The following is a 15,535-nucleotide window of genomic DNA, read 5'->3' on the forward strand; positions in this document are numbered from 1 at the left end:
GGGGCACCACCTCACACGTAGCTATTTTAAGTTTCACAGAGCAGCAGTTCACCAAGTTCCACAAAGTGAAGATTTTGAGACGTTCTTCCAAATCTTGACCAAATCTGAGGACCACTGATCTGGAATATTCAACAGCCCCTAAGTGTTTACATAGGCCACGTTCACAGAGAGATGATAGAAATAAAGATGACACAATTACCCAGGGTAGGTCAGGCAAAAATAGATTTTCCTATTGGGTTGAGCTGGGTCAGGGCTGGACTAACAGCAGCAGTAGGGAAGATACCCGTGGGTTAACTTTGTCTGCAGGGGAGTCTGACCCGAGGCTGGGAAATCAATGACTTAGGGCAGCCTCAGACAGCAGCAGGACTCCAGAGTCTCAGGAGCCTGGCCTGCACTGGCTCACAGCAGAAATCGGGGGGATGGCAAGGCAAGAAGGACATTCCTTTCCCTGGAGTTTCTTCCTCCGAACACTGAAGCTACTGGGGGAAAGGAAAGGCTGAGGCAGAGACTGGGGCCCAACACAGACCCTAAGACTCTAAGCCCAGTGTGTTTAAGGCTGGCCTGAGACAGCGGAGAGGAGAGGCGGGCACGGGCTGGTTTCTGCTTACCCAGGGTGTCCCCCATGGTGACGATCGTGCGCTGATACAGCTCCGGGTCTCCACCCTGATTCGACAGAATCACAGCCAGGTGAGGTCTCCAGTCTCCCCACTGCTTGTCCCCACAACACTGAAAAGCAGCAGAAAAATTGAACGCTAAGTATAGGCAGCCCCAACGAGAATGTAGGTAAGGAATCTTGTCTATTTCCTGGTTTGCATGAGACACGCATTATTCTGCCAGTGATGCAGTCATTCGTTGATTTTGAGTTCTCTTTTTATTTATTCTTTTTTTTTTTTTTTTGGTCTTTTTGTCTTTTTAGGGCCGCACTTGCGGCATATGGAGGTTCCCAGGCTAGGGGTCTAATTGGAGCTGTTGACACCGGCCTAAGCCAGAGCCACTGCAACACCAGATCTGAGCTGCGTCTGTGACCTACACTACGGCTCACAGCAACGCCAGATCCTTAACCCACTGAGCAAGGCCAGGGATCGAACCCACAACCTCAGGATTCCTGGTCGGATTGGTTTCCACTGCGCCACAATGGGAACTCCTGAGTTCTCTTTTTAAAAAAGAAGAGCTCCTAGAAGAATGGATAGGCAGACAGACAGACAGACAGACGGACGGACACACACACCACACACACACACACACACACACACACACACACAGGGATATCGGTAGGTAGACAAATAAAATGACACCATTGGTCACTAATTTCTTCCTGGTGGTGCCCCTAACCTCAATACCTAGGGACAATTCAAAAAACAAAAAAACTGATGCTTTGATGGGAGAAGTAAGATCAGTACCCTTGGTTCATGAGAAGAAGAGCTCACATTAGCCAATTAGAAGCAGGGGAGCCCTGGGCTCCTGATACCTTACCAAATGGCTAACGTTTTCTGGTTTTACCGTGTCCGGTCCCACACATCTCCTGTAATATTGACAACAACCCTGTGACATTTAACTCCTATCGCCCCAAGAACAGTGAGAAAACCAAGCCAAGTGGCCCAGCCAGCACGCAATCCCCATTCATCTTCCTCTGGCAGAGGGCTTTGTCCTTCCCTCCTGCGACAATGCAGGAGCAGCAGAGCTCCACGAGGGGGCGGTAGAGGTCAAACAGAGACCTGGGGGTGGGTAGAAGCCCAACACAAAGGATGGTCCACTCTTCTCCAGAACGAAGGGGAATTTGAGGGCAGGAAAGATCCACAGAGAAACAACACAATGTCACAAAAACAACATGGAACCTGGATCCAACTGGAGTCCTGCCTCTTGGGCAAGTTTCTTCGTGTCTTTGAACCTTTGTTTCCTCATCTCTTAAACCGAGATCATGCTATCTAACCGACAGGATTATCGTCGATAGATAAGAAGAGAGGTGAAGCACATAGCACAGTCCCTTACACTTGGTTTGCACTTTACACACTACTTGTAGGTTTAAATGCACACGTGCACACAGGGAAGCCCAGCAAAGGAAAGAGGTGATCTGCAGACCACCTCCAATTTGTTCCACAGAATGGGGAGAGCAGGAGATTGACAATAATAGCTAAGACCTCGAGGTCAAAACAATTCACAATTACTTGGTATTGTCTTTGTATTATCCCCCAGAACAAAAGATGCTTTATCTAATTCCTTATCTGGGCAATGCATTGGGACTGAGGACAATGATGATAATAAATCACAATATCAACAGCAATTGTCACTTAGGGCTCTCTGACCATGGACCATGCCCCACGCTAAGCATTTCTCCCCGAAACAATCACATGCATTGGGTACTATTATTATCCTCATTTTAACATCTAAGCCAGGCTCTTTCTTGTTGGAACTAAAGGTACTAGCAAAAGAAAAGCCTTGCTAAAAGGACAAAAATCCAGAAGTAATTCTTCTGCCTCCTGCCCAGATGATTTGGAAAAACAAACAAACAAAAAAAAAAAAAATCACTGTAAAGCAGATCTATGGAGAGAGGGAGAAAAAGAGAGAAAAACAGAGAACACTTATTAACTAATTTCAATAGGCCAAGCATGGTGGTTGACATATTTAGATAATCTCTCCCCTTTAATTTTTACAGTAGCTCTGTAAAAATGCCCACAAAGATGAAAAGCTAAGGCTCTGAGATTAAGTAACAAGGCCTGGTTCGCACGGCAGTGAGGAGCAGCGTCTAGGTTAAGCCTACGACAGAAGCCCACGTCTGTGTTTTCCAGCTGCCATGCTTTTTCCACTCGACCTCTTGCGGCAAGTACTAAAGCCTAGCCTTTTACTGAATGCTATGATGCTCAAACACTAGGGTCAAAACCTGTACTGATACATCCACTCTGGTTCCTCAGTTTTCTCACCCAAAAGTGGGGAACAATTAGCAAACTCTCCCAGTGCAATGAGACCCAATGGACGATGTGTTGATTACATCATTTCCTGCATTTAGTGCTTTGCAACATGATGCAATTTCACTGCAGAGCACCGGCACTTAGCAGAATTGTGAGGTGTGCCCCATGTCCCAATATGGCCACTTGGCTTGATGACAGGGCATGACAGTCATCATTTCTCTTTTCTTTTCTTGAAATTGTCCACAAGCAACAAGTACAACAACAAAGCAAAAGCATTTAAAAAAAAAAAAAAAGTCCATGTTCATTAAAACTAGATGTCAGCAAAAATACAAGCCTCTAAATACAAGGAAAGGCTTCTAAAAGTAATGGAGATTGAACAAAGGTGAGTTTAGGAGGCAGAGAGAGAGAGAATGTATGACAGAGGGGATCCCACAGCCACCTCTGTTGACTGGGAACCCAGAAAACCCAGGTCCTGTGGAAAAGCCAGCTGACCCCGCCCCAGCTCAAACCTCCCATAAGTAACGGTCCAGGGAAGACTCAAAGCCTGTGAAGGAACAACTACAGAATCTGTACAGATACACCATCAAGATAAAAGGTAGGGAGGACTTCCCATTAGGGCTCAGCGGGTTTCAAATCCAACTAGTATCCATGAGGACACAGGTTCGATCCCTGGCCTCACTCAGTGGGTTAAGGATACCGCATTGATGTGAGCTGTGGTGTAGGTTGCAGACATGGTTCAGATCTGGTGTGGCTGTGGCTGTGGCATAGGCTTGCTGGTGCAGCTCTGGTTTGACCCTTAGCCTGGGAACTTCCATATGCAGCAGATGCAGCCCTAAAAAGACAAAACATTTAAAAAATAAATAAAAAGAGGGGGGAGGTGAAGAGACCAGAAGAATGTGACTGCAACACAAAGAATTGTCACCAAACATTTCACCATAAATTTAAGTAAAATAAAGCAATGAAGCATTTTCCGCTATGAAGCAAAGGCCTAAGGCTAAGTTATAGGAGCAGAGGAAAGAGACGGTGGACAAGAGAAGGAGGTAAATGTGACCAGCAGAGCTCAGGAGAAAAGTGGTAGAAAAATCAAAGAAATAAAGACAAAAACTGAGACAGCCAAGAGACACTGATGAAAATACAGTAAGGGACACACAGGATGGAAACAGGGAGAAAAGCAAAAGAGAAGAAAGAAAGAACTGGAGTTCCCTGGTGGCCTAGCAGGTTAAGGATCTGTTGTCACTGCTGTGGCATGGGTTTGATCCCAGGCCCAGGAACTTCTGCATATTTTGGGTGTGGCAAAAAAAAATGAATTAAAACAAAGGTGTGTTTAATTAAAGGGAAAATTATGTATATAATTCATATATGTATATATGTAGAGTTCATTCATATATATATGAAATATATTATGTACCAAGGGAGCTTCTGAAAAGAAAACCAAATAAGAGGGAAAAAAAAATACACAGAAGAAATGAATCTGACTAGGAACCATGAGGTTGTGGGTTCGATCCCTGGCCTCACTCAGTGGGTTAAGGATCCAGCGTTGCCATGAGCTGTGGTATAACTCGCAGACGAGGCTCGGATTCGGTGCTGCTGTGGCTGTGGTGTAGGCCGGCAGCTGTAGCTCCGATTCGACCCCTAGCCTGGGAAACTCCATGAGTACAGCCCTAAAAACCAAAAAAAAAAAAAAGGGAAAAAACAAATATCAAAGGATATAACCCAAGAAATTTCTCCCAAATTTTAAGATATGGATCCACATATTAAAAGTATGCTATATCCCCAAAAAACTGACACAGGCAGTCAGAAACAGATATATCTTAGTACAGTTATTGGACATCAAAGAAAAGGAAGGAGGAGTTTCCACTGCAGAGCAGTGGGTTAAAAATCCAACTGCAGCTGCTTAGGTCACTGTGAAGGCACAGGTTCAATCACCACCCCAGTGCAGTGGGTTAGAGGGTCCAGATTGCCACAGGCGCTTCCACACCTGGCCCAGGAACTTCCATATGCCATAGGTGTAGCCATTAAAAAAAAAGGGGGGGGGAATACCTTGTGGCAAAAAGATAAGTCATCAATAAGTAACAAGGACCTACTGTATAGCACAGGGAAATTTACCCAATATTCGGACAGCCTATATGGGAAAAGAACCTGAAAAAGAAAGGTTATAGTATATGTATACCTGATTCACTTTGCTGTACACCTGGCGCTAACACATCACTGTAAGTCAGCTATATGCCAATAAAATTTTTAAAATAAACAATTAATAAACATCTAAAAAAGATCGAATATCTTATCAGGTTGGCCTCAGAATTCTCGGGAACCCATGCTGAGGACACATAGAATCTAAGGTGACCCCCTTTGAAGGGTCCCGGGCAGCGGTGGGAAGGAAGGCAGGCTGGCTTGTGGCAAAGAGAGAAGCCGCCTGGGGTTGTCTCACTATTGGCCACACAGCAGGCAACGGTGGGACTGTGCAAAGGGCATGACTTTGAAATCAGACAGACCTGCACTGATCCTGACTCCACTAACTCCTAGCTCTGTGATCTTGGGTCCTTTTACACCTTCGCCTCTCAGTTTTCACGTCTGCAAAACAGGGATAATAGTTTCGATCTCTCTGTGTTAAATGAAATAATACACACCACAGCGCTTTGCACAGGGCCAGGCACGTGGGAGGTGATTAACGAACAGTTATTATTTACTTTTCATCTCTAAAGCCATCAGCTCATTCTGAGCAGTTCCCACCCCCTAAACCTTTAAGGCGGGGACAGGTGTTGGTGTTGCGCGGGGGTGGGGACCGAGCTTACCGTGGCCGCCTGTGGGATCCTCCCTGACATGAGCTGGAAGAGGGTCTGCAGCGGGTCGTTGAGCGCCAGCGTGCTGGTGAAGCTGCAGAGAAAGGGGACCTTCCGTGGGACCCAGCCAAGACAGCCTTCTCTTCGAAGATGACTTTGGCTTGGCTCTTTGGGTTTGCCTGGGCTCCATCCCACTTTCGGATCTCCGTTCCACCCCACACACCCCCCAGAGAACTCTGTTGCGGGCGATCTTCTGCATCTTGGCACGCATGCCCCAGCTCTCGAGGAACCCTTTCTAGAGAGGCCTTCCTTCATCACAGAGATGAGCCACCAGCATTTCAAACACCCCTCGAGGGCCCAGCGGTTAACCGAAACCTCGTCTCTGTGGGCCCCGCCTCCCCAGCGCCCCTCCCCCTCCTCCAGCCAAGCCCGCGCTCTCAGCGCTGCTGCTCAAGCTCATCGCCAGCCTGGGTCTGTAGTGCTTTTACTCACAAGCACGGAATAGTCATTTTCAATAACCAAAGAGGCGTAGAGCAGGGACCAGAAATGATCCTGCTGATGACGAACCATGGGATCTGCTTAACAAGGTCATAATGAGCTGGATGGCTGATTTGGGACTTAAGCATTCTCAGCAAGAGAGATTTTTCACGAGTCACTGGGCCCCGTCAAACATCAATGGCCCAGGGCAAAAGTCTGTAGCGGAGACTGACGCTAGCTACAGTGCCTGGCTGTGGGATGTCCATATCCAAAACCCAAGGGAAACTCCTCAAAACACCGTTTTGTTTGTTTGTTTGTTTGTTTGTTGCCGTGCCAGTGGCATGTGGAAGTTCCCAGGCCAGGGATCGAACACCACAGCAGTGACAAGGCCGAATCCTTAACCACTAGGCCACCAGGGAACTCCTGAACATTCTTTTTTTTTTTTTTTTTTTTAACAGCACCCTTCCATCTCTGAACTCGATGAAGCACGGTGGTGTTGCTAGTTCCCAGGAAAACCAAGGATCACAAGACCGGGCTCCCCAGGAATGTCCCTCCCACTAATCTTAAAGGGGGGGTGTCCATCTTCTCATCCAACTCTGCCCAACTTCAGGGACGACCCATTTAAATATAAGATAGGCAGAGAAGGTAGCGTCACTGCTCTAACCAGCAGGAGAAAGTAAATGCTGAGATAACATTCTTCTCACTGCTCCTTACAGGACGGCGCCTGCCCCCCCCTCATCGGTGCCCGACAACCCACAGATGCTAAGTGCAGCCTGAAGGGCTGACTCCAGCAGCCCCGTAGCCACCACCTCCATTTGATTCTGAGTCGCTTTCACTGTTTCATCGCCTTGTTCTAAATTCCTGCCCTTGTACTCACACCTCCATTCCATCCCGTCCTGGTTTGGGTCTTCTTCCGGGTCCCCCCACATCCTGGTCCTAGATGCCAGCGTGTTTCTGACTAAAGGTGTCCTTCAGTCTTGGCATTGCCCACTAGTCGAAGACTTCTGGCTCTAGTCCCCAGACTACAAACCCCTTTTCCTACCACAGCTCATGGTCCTGCAGCCCCATATCCCTCCCTACTTAGCACCCACACCCCCATTGCAGGACTAAGCAGTAGACAACTACCTACTCTCAGTCCTCAGGCTCTGTAAGCTACCCTTAAGTGATCACCTATCCTCTCACTGATGGAACTCTCTAGAACAGACCATCCCAAAGAGAGAAGGCTAATGCAATGTAGAAACCCACTTAATTTTTAGAAACTCTGACCCTGAGAAATATTAATAAAATGTTTTATTCAACTTAGTAACTAGAAAAAAAAAATGTGTCTGTATCTAGGTTGTAAGAATCTGGAGAAGGAATTGTGGCTCAGTGGGTTAAGAACCTGACATAGTGTCTGTGAGGATGTGGGTTCGATCCCTGGCCTCGCTTAGTCGATTAGGGATCCAGCATTGCTGCAAGCTGTAGCATAGGTCACAGATGTGGCTTGGATCCTGCATTGCTGTGGCTGTGGCATAGGCGGCAGCTGCAGCTCTGATTTGACCCCTAGCCTGGGATCTTCCATATGTCACAGGTAAAAAGAAAAAAAAAAAATCTGGAGAAGAGAAATGCTACATCCAATTTAGAATTAGAGTAGACCTTCTCAGAACATCTTGCATTTCTCCCCACCCTCATCCCTACCTTTAGGGGTAAGGACCCTCTGCTCCACTGGTGTCCTTTGCAAGCCCCCAACTCACCCACTCATGACCCAGCTGTAGGTCCTTGAGTCCATCTTGCTGGCAAGGAACAAAGCGTGGCCCCACAAATGGTTCTTCATGGCCCACTCCAAGGCTTCCTGAAAACACAGACCTCACCTTCAGTACCGCCTTTCCTTCTCCTAATAACAGCAAATGACTGTGCTCAGGTACTGCTGTTCCCTGAGTAGTAGAGGCTGGACCTCCAGGAAGACTTGCAGAGCCTCGAATGTGAATTTGAGAAAGGAATAGCAGGGAAACGGCTTCAACCGGCATGCATTTCTTCCTAAGTTGTCCCCTTCTCAGCCTTCACTTTATCAAAACCCACTATGCAATTTCATTAACTCCCCCTCAAACATGATTTCCACTTAGCTTTATCTCTCCAGAAAAAGTCACACAATACTCTTATGAACCTAAGCACCAAAAACAAGCATCTCAGCCCAAGGATTACGTCAAATCCTCAAAAGGCAAGTTGCAAGATGGCGCTCATGGGGGTAGAGGAAGTGTCTTTATTATGGACTGTGGCAGAAACCACCAATTCCTCACCAATCTAAGCTCTCCTTCCTGGACCAAGAGCTTAATGGCATTTCCTACCTTCCTGGCACCCAGGTGTGGCTGAGTTCTAGGCTATCTGATGGAAACAGAAGCGATGCTTCAAGATCTGGCCCACGGAACCCCCCTTGCTTAATCTTCCATGGCCTCTTCCCCAACTGGCTAGAATGAAGATGGCATCTGGAAATTTTAGAGCCTCTGTGTTGAAGATGGTGGGGCCTCCTACAATGACTGCATGGAGGAGGCTACGCCATCTTGTATTCACCCGCCCAGGACACTTGCACAAAGATAAAGAGGCTGCTATGATGTTTATGCCAGTATAGACAGCAGATAACTTACCCCACCTCATACTGTAACTAACTGCTTGCTATCAAGTACTTGTTAACTCTCAACTTCATAGGGCCAGTTAATGACACCATTAACTTGGTGACATGGGTTAGAAACTGCAAATTTTAAAACATACACATACATATTCACCTCTTCATTGAATTTTCAGAACTACTTAGTAAGGACTTAATTCATATATGAGGTTTTGACCTGGTATGAATAACTTCCTTTGTGCCTCCCAGATAATGGGATTTTTGGACAGGAAGTCACTAAAGAGGTATTTCCACCTCTGAATGAAAATTTATTTGATTATCCCAACATCTCCCATGTTATCTTATTTGAAGAGAGAATACATACTCCGCCATTAAAAGGAACGAAATACTGGCATTTTTAGCAATATGGATGGACCAAGAAATTATCATGCTAAGTGAAGCCAGTTAGACAATGAAACACCAACATCAAATGCTTTCACTGACATGTGGAATCTGAAAAAAGGACACAGTGAACTTCTTTGCAGAACAGATACTGACTCAACAGACTTTGAAAAACCTGGGTTTCCAAAAGAACAGTTCGGGAGGTAGGTGGTGCGCTGGGGTTGTGGGATGGAAAGCCTATGAAACTGGATTGTGATGATCATTGTACAACTATAAATGTAATAAATTCATTGAGTAATTTAAAAAAAGAAGAAAAAAGAAGGAAATTCAGCCTCACATACAGTACAAGTAAAAATGATATTAAGATTTACTTTTTTAGAAAAAGAAAAGATTTTTTTTTGCTATGTTAAATTATTTCACAATGGCGTTTTTTTCAAAGGAGTTACTAATTCCCTTGGGAATTGATTCCCAATGATTGGTTGGGAATTACTAGTTAAAAATCTGTGTCCCTAAAAATATGATATAGGAATAAGAAATTGAGAATTTATATCATGAATAGCAGTCCCACACAGTGCCAGAAATCCCAATCAAGTATTAATAAAGGTTTTATTTATTTATTTATTTTATAGTTTGCTTTTTAGGGCTGCATATGGAGGTTCCCAGGCTAGGGGTCTAATCGGAGCTACAGTTGCCGGCCTACGCCAGAGCCATAGCAATGTGGGATCCAAGCCATGTCTGCAACCTACCACAGCTCACGGCAACGCCTGATCCTTAACCCACTGAGCGAGGCCAGGGATCGAACCCACAGCTCATGGTTCCTAGTTGGATTCGTTTCTGCTGCACCACAACGGAAACTCCAATAAAGGTTTTAAAGATGAGTGGTATCCAGCTCCTCACAGATCAGCCTGAGCTCCTTGTACCCTATCTATCCATCACCTACCTTTGGGTCAAGGTACTACAAGTAATACGGTGGGTGGTTACAAGCCCAAGCTCAGGCACCAGGCTGCCTAGATCTAAACCCTGGCTTTGTCACTTACTAATTTTCCTCATTTGCAAATACAAAGAACCTAATAGACAGGGTTTCTACCAAGATAAATGAAATAATGCATGTAAGGTGTTAAGTGAGTATCTCGCAGATAGAAAGTATTTTTCTTTTTCTTTTTTTTTCTTTTGTCTTTTGACCTTTTAGGGCTGCACCTGCGGCATATGGAGGTTCCCAGGCTAAGGGTCGGAGCTGTTGCTGCTGGCCCACGCCAGAGTCACGGCAACACCAGATCCGAGCCGTGTCTGCAACTCGCCACAATGCCTGATCCTTAACCCACCGAGCAAGGCCAGGGATAGAACCCACAATCTCATGGTTCCTAGTCGGATTCGTTTCCGCTGCACCCCAATGGGAACTGCATTATTTATCATTCTTAAGGAAACGTAGTATCACTGATTTATCTCTGTATCCCCCCCTGAGTTCAATGCCTTAGAAGTAGTGGCTGCTTAATAAATGTCTACTGGATAAATGAATCACTGGTGAAATAGCAAGTCCCTATTATATAATGAATATATATATATGCTGTTAACACACTATAAATTGATCTCAATAATTTTCACTAAGTATCACATCTAGCGCTTATTTAAAAGATAACATCAGTGGGGGAGGGGAGATTGGAAGTTTGGGATTAGCAGATACAAATATATAGAAAAGATAAACAAGGTCCTACTGTAGAGTACAGGGATTACATTCAATATCCTTTGATAAACCATAATGCAAAAGAATGTGACAAAGAATGTGTGTGTGTGTGTGTGTGTGTGGTGTGTGTATACACACACACACACACATAATATATATATATATACACATATACATAACTGAATCACTTTGCTGTACAGCAGAAATTACAATATTATAAATCAATTCTTCTTCAATAAAACTTTTTTAAAATTAAAATAAAAATAAAAGATACAAACCCATACCACAATTAAAGATTTAAATGTAAAGGTGAAGTCACAATGTGCTTCAATTTTATTCTCACAAATTAATTTTGAAACAGGAAAAGTCTTTCTAAATATGTCCCCCCCAAGAAGCAATTTTGGACAGAAAAGCCTAAAACAAGGAAAGAGCTCCTAGTGCAAATTAAAGACCCAACAGAAAAATGTGGAAAATCCATGACAAAAAAATATTCAGAGATTAAAGGCAATTCAGCTTCACTTAAGAAGAAATGCAAATAACTACACTATTTTTTTTCACCTCTCGGATTGGTACATAGCAAAAAGTTTGGAAACACACTGGGCTGGAGAAAGTGTGGGGAGACAGGCACTCTCCTACATTGCTAGCAATCTGTACAACCTCTGAAAAGGTAATTTTTCAATAATCTATCAAAATTACAAACCACAGACCCTTTGACCCAAAGCTTCCACTTCTAGAAGCTTTCCATATATACATGCTCTCCGACAGCGCAAAATGACAATGCTACAACATTCACTATAACAGCACAGGACCAGCAATAATCTAAATGTCAATCTTTAGAGGTGTAGCTGAATCAATTACCATTTATATATTTGTCGTTTTTATAGAAACCTATACAGCATAAGAAATAATAAGGCAGCCATTTATAGATTATAAAGAATAGGAGTCAGCAATTTGTGGCCTGAAGACAAATTCAGCCCACTGCCCATTTTGGTATAGCCCAGAAGTTAAGAAGCATTTTTGCATTTTTAAATGACTGGGGGGAAAAAAAGAAAAATAATGTTTCATTATACATGAAAGTGATTCATTATTCACATTTCTGCCCATTAATAAAGTTGTATTGAAACACAGTCACATCCACCTATTTACAGATTGTGGCTGCTTTCACCAAACAAGAGTTGAGCAGAGACCCCCTGGCCTGTGAAGCCTAAAACAGTCCCTGTCTGTCCTTTTACAGAAAAACACTGCCAACCCCAACATGGAGTGTTTTCTAAAATATTTTGTTAAACTGATAAAAGGAAGGTCAAGAAATGTATATAGTATGCTCTAAGGGAAAAAGGGAGAAAATAAAAAACTTTTGACTTTTAAATCAAGTTGATTCAAATTGATTTCAATCATATATTCAAATACACAAAGTTTAAGACTTTTGTAAAATGTGAATTCAAAATTAAACAAGACATAAGATAGGTAAATATGTAAGGTGATGGATATGTTAATTAACTTACTGGGGGAAATCCTTCATAATGAAATCTTTTCATGATCCTTTCAAATCATCACATTTTACACTTAAAATCATAAATTTTATTTGTCAAATATGCCTCAATTTGTTGTTGTTGTTTGGTCTTTTTAGGGCCAGGCTCATAGCATGTGGAAGTTCCTAGGCTAGAGGTCAAATCAGAGCTACAGCTGCTGGCCACAGCAATGCAGGATCTGAGCCACATCTGCGACCTACACCACAGCTCAAGGCAACGCCACAGGGATGGAGCCGTATCCTCATGGATCCTAGTGGGGTCCTTAACCCTGAGCCACGATGGGAACTCCCTATAGTCCATTTTTAAACAGTACATTTTAATGCATGAGACTATTTCACCACAAAATCTTAAGTGGAAAAAAATGCATATGTAATTTCATTTGATCTTTAATATATATGCATAGCAAATATTAGAAGGAGAGCAATCAAAATGCTAATGGGTATTATTTTTTAATGGTAGGACTGGGGGGGTGGTGGTTTTGTTTTTGTTTTCTTTGTACCTTCCTGAACTTCTTAAGGGCTATAAAACGAGTACATTCCCCACATAATCGGGGGAGGGGGAGGGGTGGGGGTGCTGATCACTTTTTTAAGCGGGAGCGGGCCCCACACTTGCCTTCTTCCTTCCGTAGTAGAGCAGCTTCGTGAACTTCTCCATGATCTGCGCAGGCGTGTCCACGCTGGGCGGGATCTCCCCGGTGAGCAGGTTCCGGCTCCCCGAGCTCAGCACCGGCCAGTCCTCATCCGTCAGGCTGATGAGGTTGGCCACAGGCGGCTGCCGCTTGTACTTCTCCAGCTTCGTGCAGTCTTGCATCAGCAGCTCCGCGATGTCAGACCCCACCATGGACTGCAAGGCAAAGAGGGCGGTCCTGAGGGAGAACCCTATTCCTCCTCTTGTTTGGCCGCCCAGGGCACCTGCCCTCTTCAGAAGGAGGCAGACGTGCAAACACAAGATGGTCCCTCGTGTGTCTTTTCTGCTGCCTCTCAGGAGCCACGGAGATGACCAGAAATGTGCACGCTCTCATAGGTGAATTATCTGCCTGGCGCAGCATCCCAAGAACTGGGCGGTCACCCCAGGCTAGTGGACAAGGACACTAACAAGCCGGCGTTGCCATCTGAGCAGTTTTTCCTTTGAGGCCATTTTCGGCTTCTTTCATGTTACTTTTTTTTTATTTGGTCTTTTTTGCCTTTTCTAGGGCTGCTCCTGCTGCATATGGAGGTTCCCAGGGTAGAGGTCTAATCGGAGCTGTAGCCACTGACCTACCTACGCCAGAGCCACAGCAACGCGGGATCCAAGCCGCGTCTGCAACCTACACCACAGCTCACGGCAACGCCAGATCCTCAACCCACTGAGCAAGGCCAGGGATCGAACCCGCAACCTCATGGTTCCTAGTCAGATTCGTTAACCACTCCGCCACGACGGGAACTCCTCATGTTCCCTTTTCTAATCGTGCCTTACCTGAATCTTCTCTCTCCCAAGAAAGACTTAAATTCCAATCCAGCCTGCACCTGCCCACCCACCAGCGCGGTAATACTGACCCCGTTCTGCCGACAAAGGAGAACCAACAGTTGCCACAGCAGAGCCGAGTCTCTGCTCCCCTGAGTCTCAGATCTGCGGCTCTGCGCTGCTTTCTGCTGGCAAAAGGTCATGATGTCCACCTTGTGTACATATTCCCTGTGGAGAGATTTCAGGGAGCCAAGAGTGAGGGGCAGACTCCTCCCCTCTGTAGGACCACAGGCCCCTCCCACAGTGAGGGGCGGGGGCTGGGACAGAAGCTTGATGACCCAGGACCCGGTAAGGAGTCTGTAGCTACAGGAGGGTTGTTTTCTTGTGGAGCACAAAGGGACCTCCAAGTCCCTTGTCCACCCTCTCCATTTTACAGAGGAGGAAACTGAGGCCCAGACATCTGAAATCACTGTTTGGGTGGCGGAGGAGAGCACAGACTTTGGGGTCAGACAACCCTGAGTTTAAATCTAACCTGCCACTTCTCAGCTTACCCAGGTTTATCTCCCCCGATCCCTGCTCTTTCCCCTAAAATAGAGATATTTTTTAAAAATCTACCTCCATGCAAAAAGGAATTAGCCAATTATGTAGAGTATATAATGCTCAATCAACAGGAATGATTAGGAGTTCCCATCATGGCTCAGTGGAAACGAAACCGATTAGGAACCATGAGGTTGCGGGTTCGATCCCTGGCCCCACTAAGTGGGTTAAGGATCTGGCATTGCATTGAGCTGTGGTGTAGGTCACAGACACAGCTCAGATCTGGCACTGCTGTGGCTGTGGTGTAGGCCAGCATCTGTAGCTCTGATTCGACCCCTAGCCTGGGAACCTCCATATGCCACAGGTGTGGCCCTAAAAAGCAAAAAATTTAAAAAAATTTAAGTACCCTAGTGTCCAAATATTCAACTCAGGGTTCTACCCCACCTCTGTATAGCTGTGTGTCAGAAATAGAGACACTCATTTTTACATGAAGGAACTGTCAAAAGACTAGAGTTTTTCTCGGAGGGGGAAGCTTCAGGTAAAGATACATTTCCATAGCAGTGATGATCTTGAAAGGGCTGAGATGTGCAGTATCTCACATGAGTCTCACAGAACCCACACAGCTTATGTTAAAGCATTTTTAAAAGGCAAAAGAATGCTCAGAAAGGGCTACCTAAGCTGTCTGCCATGGATGCCTGGGCCTAAAACCCAAGTCCTCTGACCCCAGCCTGGACTTGTCTTTCCACAGCAAAGAGCACCTTGACCATTTATCAGAAACAGACTAGGAATGTGGAAGCAGTTCCAGCTCCATCCTGCAGAGGGCAGACTTGCACACTGTCCAGCAACAAATGCGGCCCATGTTCCTTATGGCTCCAGAAAATTTTTTTCCATATGATCCACTTGCCTGTGATTTCCCAGGCTGTGCTCCACTTCTCTATCAGTTTCAGTAGCATTAAGTACACAGGACAGTAAAACCTCCTCCCATGCAGCCTTTGTAAAACAGAACTGATTTCAGACTTTTAAACCTTTCATTTCTCTTTCTGCCTTTCCACACTCGAACTGCTTGTCAAAAGGACTCCGGCCACATTTGGCTCCAACATGTAGCACAGAGAAGCTACTCTGATGGGATGGACCTTTTCTTTCAAGAAAGCCAAGAACACATCCCCAAAATGCTGACTCAGATCAGAGCAGGAAGATTT

At 45.2% G+C, this 15,535-nt stretch overlaps 1 protein-coding gene across 20 annotated transcripts in view; it reads right to left on the reverse strand.

Annotated features, from left to right (window-relative positions):
- Positions 1-15,535, reverse strand: part of SEC16B (SEC16 homolog B, endoplasmic reticulum export factor) — a 64,303-nt gene that overhangs the window by 18,943 nt on the left and 29,825 nt on the right. For all 20 annotated transcript variants that reach the window (XR_002335941.1, XR_002335942.1, XM_021063708.1 and 17 more), the window contains 5 exons: positions 13,892-14,027; positions 12,969-13,199; positions 7,897-7,994; positions 5,699-5,780; positions 609-726 (listed from right to left, as the gene is read on the reverse strand). Coding sequence is in view for 18 of the 20 variants with exons in the window: in XM_021063708.1 (XP_020919367.1) it covers positions 609-726; positions 5,699-5,780; positions 7,897-7,994; positions 12,969-13,199; positions 13,892-14,027 (665 nt within the window). In the remaining 2 variants the exon portion in view is untranslated. The remainder of the gene's footprint in view (positions 1-608; positions 727-5,698; positions 5,781-7,896; positions 7,995-12,968; positions 13,200-13,891; positions 14,028-15,535) is intronic.

Source organism: Sus scrofa, chromosome 9 (assembly GCF_000003025.6).
Source record: "Sus scrofa isolate TJ Tabasco breed Duroc chromosome 9, Sscrofa11.1, whole genome shotgun sequence".
Lineage (NCBI taxonomy): Eukaryota > Metazoa > Chordata > Mammalia > Artiodactyla > Suidae > Sus > Sus scrofa.